Source organism: Rattus norvegicus, chromosome 4 (assembly GCF_021556685.1).
Source record: "Rattus norvegicus strain SHRSP/BbbUtx chromosome 4, alternate assembly SHRSP_T2T, whole genome shotgun sequence".
Classification (NCBI taxonomy): Eukaryota; Metazoa; Chordata; class Mammalia; order Rodentia; family Muridae; genus Rattus; species Rattus norvegicus.
In genome coordinates this window covers 105,069,492-105,075,491 of record NC_141537.1, presented here as the reverse complement: position 1 = coordinate 105,075,491, position 6,000 = coordinate 105,069,492, and the positions used below count along the sequence as shown (strand labels likewise).

Genomic DNA, 6,000 nt, shown 5'->3' with positions numbered 1-6,000 from the left:
AAAACCCAAGTGTATATATACACACATACAGAAAAAAACAAAACTGGTGTTCATTAATTGATACAGAACTAAAATGAGCCATTGTTTTTGGTGAGCTTAAACAATCATCATTTGTGCTCCCCCTGGGGTGGGGGTGTTGAGACAGAATCCGGGTAGCCTAGTCTACCCTGACTTGATTGTAAGCATGAACCACAATGATGTAGTCACGTATGAAAAAAGCTTTTCAGGGTTCCAAGAGAAACTGGATTTCCTTACAAATCAATTGAAACGGGGTTGGGGATTTAGCTCAGCAGTAGAGCACTTGCCTAGCGAGCGCAAGGCCCTGGGTTCAGTCCCCAGCTCCAAAAAAAAGAAAAGGGAAAAAAAAAACAAATCAATTGAAACAATCTTGATTGAAACAAACTATACTCGGTTTACATGGCAAACACATGTTTTAAGTATTACAACTTCTGAGATTTTATCCTATCCTTAGAGATGGGAGTACTGAGGTAAATACTCCACAAACTTTACAGCCCCAGGTATGTGCCCACCTGCAATCCACATGCAGGTGCTCCAGAGACAGAGCTTGAACAATAGCATCAGCGCGCAGCCCAGGCTGAGTGTACACCAGACCGAAGGGCAAGGCAGACTGGTGCAGAGAGCTGGGCAGTATACCCAACTGAGAAGCTACAAGTGTACAATACAGTACAGAAACTGCTCAACCGCAAAGTCCCCCTTAATCTTATACACAGACACCTCAATAAAATAGTGTAACAACTGGCAAGGCTTTGTAGAGATGGTAGTCTTCAGAGTTTAAGAATTGAGTCAAATTAAGAATTTGTTGATAAATCATTATAACAACTATGACAAACTGGGATTAACTGGTAGCCTGATGAAACAGGAAAAACATTCAATCCCCTCCTTCAGATTCCAGGCTTACCACCTCCCTTACTGAGGGCCCATAGCCCAGGCAGGCACCAGGAAGCAGCACAATGGGAATGGCGAGCAAGGGCTCAAGCCTGAGTGAGGCAGATGCATGTGTGCTGGATTCCAGCACAGCAAACAAGTTCTCCTGTGGGAGTCTAGCAGAACAGTGTGGGGTGCAGACTACTTCCTGTGCTTCTCAATCACTGAGTGATAGATCCCCAACTAAAAACACACTGGCATTTGGCTTCTACATCACTCCTCACTGTGACAGTCAGGAGGAGATCCATTCACCCAAACATTCAAAGCCAAAGCAGCAGGCCTTGGACTTTAGGTTACCCAGCTCACGACCCCCAAACTGAGGCCACAAGTTCCTACCACTGATGCTGCTTCTCAAGGAAGCCTTCTGCTCACACAACGAACTGGAAATGGCAGCTTTGAAAAGGGATAGAGTACTCAGTTTTCATTGTGTAGCTTTATTCAGTTTGCTCCAAGGGCAGAATCAATAGTAGGGATCACAAACATTATTTTGAGTGGCTCACAAGCCTGATCAGTAAAACCTAAAAAACAGGAAGTGTTACACAAGTTGCAAATAAAGTCTCCTGGAGTTCATTGGCATGATAGCAGTGTAAGGACGGTAAATGCAACAGGTGTTAACATCTCACACAGGACTTGGAACCTGCTCACTTCTGGACAATTCTGGGACCCTTGTTGCAAACCCTGCAGATACCAATGCTGATTTTCTTTGATATGAAATATGACATTACACAACTCTTCCTAGGCCTTACTCTTGCTGCACTTGAGTGGTTCCTATTCCTACGGCGCTGGCGTATGTAGTCAGGATCTCCACTATCTGCTTAGTTTCTAAGGTCATTCGGGCCTCCTTCAGCCAGTCCTGTGCCACTCTTCTGGACTCCCCTTTTAGCTGATTGACAAACTTTGCGGCCAGCTCCAGGTCACCATGCTCAATACAATAGGAGGCATATGAGAGCAATTTAAATGTATTTATATCTTCAGGGTAGAGCTCTGCCGGAGGCTTCAGTTGCTTAGGCGGGAACAAAAGTAGGGACTGTAAGTAGGAAAGGAAGTATTGGTACAGGCTATTTTTGGTTTCATCAATCATCGCTACCCTTCCAGCTAGTTTTTGAACAGCATAGAAACGGGCTCTTAGGGTCTCTTCACTGTATACCCCCCGGGTCAGGGACTCTGGAGGAATGGCTGCAGTTAAAGCCTGGGTAAATTCATTATCAGAACAGCTGACTCTGATGGCCTCAACTGCACTCCCCAGTGGGATGGTAGGCATTTCTGCAGATGAGGTCTTCATGCTGTACTTTAATGCCTCCACTGAAAGCCAGAGCTGGTGGGCTTTTCTGGCTTCTTCTTCAGCAACTGCATGACCTACAATAAATAAAATAATAAAATGAAATAAAGTAAAGAAAGATACGTTTTTATCTTCCTCAAACACAACAGGACGACCTTTAATACTCTACATCCAACAAATCCTGTTACCTTGGCCAGAGCCTGCCTTTCACAAGGTAATAAGAGATGGCACTGTTTGATGAGGATCTGATTCTACTAACACTAAAGAAACTAGGAGGTTTCAAGTACACACCACAGCAATTCCCTGTGAGATCCAGGAGAGTGCACGGCCAAAGAGGATGCAGACGTCACTCACATTTGCAAAGTTTCCTTTTTGTTTGGCAAGAGGGTCTCACTATGTAGCCTGGGCTACATAGACCAGGCTATGCCTATCTCTGCCTCCAGAGTGCTAGGATTAAAGGCTATGGCACTACACAACACTTTCTAATTCATACATTTTTATATTTAGTGTTTGGAGGCAGGGCATTCAAATGATATGTTTGCTCTATGCAGCCATGGTGATCCTGGAACTCATTCTGTAGACCAGGCGGACCTCAAATTCAAGAGATCTGCCTGCTTCTGCCTCCTGAGTGCTAGGATTAAAGACATGTGATCCCACTGCCAAGTTGTAGGCCCAGAATTTTAAGGCTATCAGAAATTTGTCAAGGAAAAAAAATCCACAAAGATTTCAAATAAAACTTAATGAACTAGGAGTTAGAGAGAGGACTCAGTGATTAAGAGTACTGGTTGCTCCTCCCAATGATCCAGGTTTGGTCCCTAGTCCCCGAACGGTAATTCACAACTGTGACTCTAGTCCCAGGAGATTCAACACCGTCTTCTGGCCTCCTTGGATTGATATGTCGTGTACTTATATACAAGCAGGCAAATTATTTAAAACATTTTAACAAAAAGCGTAATTTAAACTAGACTCTGACATTCGATAAATATTGTGCTTACTTTTATTATATGACATATAAAAAAACCCTTATTTTATTGATATGCTTGTTGGAAAATGTGTCACTTTTCATTGTGGCATACACAGGTCTTACCATAACTACCATCACTACAGTATACACCCCTCCAGATAACCTTTCAGTACATGAGAGAAAATGCCTTGAAAACGGTGATCTTATATCATTTCTAAGTTATTACAATTTAAATTTTGGATCTTCTTTTTTCCAGTTTCTTCTCAGAACTCTATACTTAAAACTTGTCCAGACTGGGACCAACTCTCCAAGAACTGAGTATCATCATATAGTAGAGTAGCCATATGCCCCTATTATTAACAAGAAATTATCCTGAGAAACTGTACAGGGTCAGACCATAATATATGAAAGGGAGCTTACTCTGAACAGCCTGCTCAATTCCTCTCAACCTTGCATAGGCAGTATTTATGTCCAGAGTAAAGTTGTCCATTTGTTCTTGACTGCGACGATGAAACTCTAATTCTTGCTCAGACAATTTCTCAGACAGGTCCTGAAATAAAACATAGTATACAGAAATCTAATGTTACCACCATGCTTGCCACCTAACTAGATACTAGTCTTCCAAAAAACTATTAACTTTGAAGTAAAAAAGGAGTCTTTAATATCTCAAATTATAGCCAGGTGTGGTGACACATCTTTAAGTCACTAGCACTCAGGAGGCAGAGGCAGGTGAATTCCAAGTCAGTCTGTTCTACAGCAAGTTCCAGGCCAGCCGGGGCTACATAGGGAGTACCAATCTAATACAAATAAAAATTTCAAAAGAGCTGCTTGTAAGAAGCTGGAGAGCTGGCTCTGTGGTTAAGAACACTTGTTCTTGCATAGGACCCAGGTTCAATTCCTCAGAATGCAGCTTAAAAGCTTCCTAACTCCAGTTCCAGGGGATCCAGTGCCCTCTTCTGCCCTCCTCAAACACCAGGCACTCAGTAACTCATTGACATACATGGAAGCAAAAATACTCATATACATAAAGTAACTCTTAAACCAAAACAGCTGCAATGTTTCTGTAAGGTTCCAACTTTCACCGACTCATGTTAGTTTTCCAAGAAAGAGCTTCATTCACTGAATAGGTCTGGCTTTCTTGGAACTTACCATGTAGACTAGGACCTCAAACTCAAGAGATCCACCTGTCTCTGCTTCTCAAATGCTGAAATTAAAGGTGTGTATTACCATGCCTGGCTCTGACTCATGTTCCTTAAGTTTCTGAGTTTTTTTTTTTTGTTTTTTTTTTTTTGATAGGATACAGAAAAGCTTTTAAGTTAAGCTTTTAGACTGCCATCTTTAAAATGAAATTTGGGGTGGCTACAGATAGCTCAGTAGCTAAAAGCATTTCCTAGAGCACTCACAAATTGACTGCAGTTCCAGGGATCAGCCTCTTCTTCTAGTCTCTGAAGGCACTAGGTAAGCACATAATATACATCCACACATGCAGTAAGCATTTATATACAGAAAATAAAAATCTTTTAAAAATGAGACATTTTTGTATTGCAACCCAAACATTTTATTACAGCTATATATCTGATCATGAACACAAGCATGCCTGATGTAAAAAGAATTGGTTCTGTAATTTATAGCTAACAAAAAGCCTATTCCACCAAGACTAGGTAACACTGGCAATCTCCTTACTCTTATCTTCAGAGAAAGGCTAAGGGTGTGGTGCAGCTGTACAGAACAGGCGTAGCATGTGAGGCCCTGGGCCCTGAGCTCAGTTCCTACCCACAAGTCGAGACAAGAAAGGAGAGCTCTTAATGATGCAAGTGGGAAAGGGGAGGAAGGAGCTGAAGCCTCACCATAGGTCCTCACCTGTTCAAATTCAAACTTCAGTTCCTGTTCTTGCACCTTGAGGACATCTCGCAAATGATCAGTGTGGGCAGCTGCCTGTCGTCGAAGTTGGGTCCGCATTTCATTCTCCATGGCATCTCTGACTTCCTCTACCTGTGAAACAAAACATCCTGTGAAACAGTGATGGGTAGCTCTCAGATTTTCCTATGTACATTTAGGGACAGGGAAAGACTAGTTAGTAAGAGAACGGTAGCAGCAGTTGTAACGTAGAGTCCACTAACGTGCCAGGTGTGTGTGCACAACTGTCTAATTTTGAACAAGAGCCACAAAGCTGAACATTGGAAAGTGGCTGAAACGGTGACACAGCTGCACAGCAGTGGGACTTCACACATGGGTCTCTCAGGCCTCAAACCTGTGCTTCCATCATGCTGCCACTGCCCAACATAGAAACAAACACCATTATTTGCTGAATCACACATTCCACAGGAAGTAACTTATTCCAGAACTCAGAGGAAAGAACTCTAGTTCTAAGCTGGGTACAAACCTAGTTCAGCCATAACTGCTCACGTTCATGTCTCTACCTTTTCTATGGTGACAATGCCAACTTTGAGAAATCAATGTAAAATTAGTACCCAAAAGGTACACTTGAACACAGTTCTTAGAAACCAGCAGCTTATTTTCACAGGAAATGAGGTTTAACATGGGCCAAGCAAAACAAGTTAGGGAATGCTCCATCCTGCTTCACTTAGCAATTAACCATGGGCTGGTTATACTAGACACCAACACAAATGATCTTGAACATGAAACTCCTATTTTCTCAGATTTAGTACAATGAGCCAATGAATCCAGTTAGGCAGTATGTATTTAAGCCCAGCCCTGTGCCCGACAGAACCTATTGTCTGCTTGGATACATGACTGCTCAGACAATGCACACACAGATACTTGAGATTGGGATGCTGGTTTCTGAGGGTGA

At 42.5% G+C, this 6,000-nt stretch overlaps 1 protein-coding gene across 14 annotated transcripts in view; it reads right to left on the bottom strand.

Annotated features, from left to right (window-relative positions):
• Window positions 1–1,359: 1,359 nt before the first annotated feature.
• The window catches only part of Immt (inner membrane mitochondrial protein), a 36,112-nt gene continuing 31,471 nt past the window's right edge, over window positions 1,360–6,000 (bottom strand). For all 14 annotated transcript variants that reach the window (XM_087657412.1, XM_087657413.1, XM_087657419.1 and 11 more), the window contains 3 exon segments: window positions 5,049–5,180; window positions 3,609–3,738; window positions 1,360–2,301 (listed from right to left, as the gene is read on the bottom strand). In XM_087657412.1, the coding sequence (XP_087513538.1) occupies window positions 1,688–2,301; window positions 3,609–3,738; window positions 5,049–5,180 (876 nt within the window). In that variant the 3' untranslated portion in view covers window positions 1,360–1,687.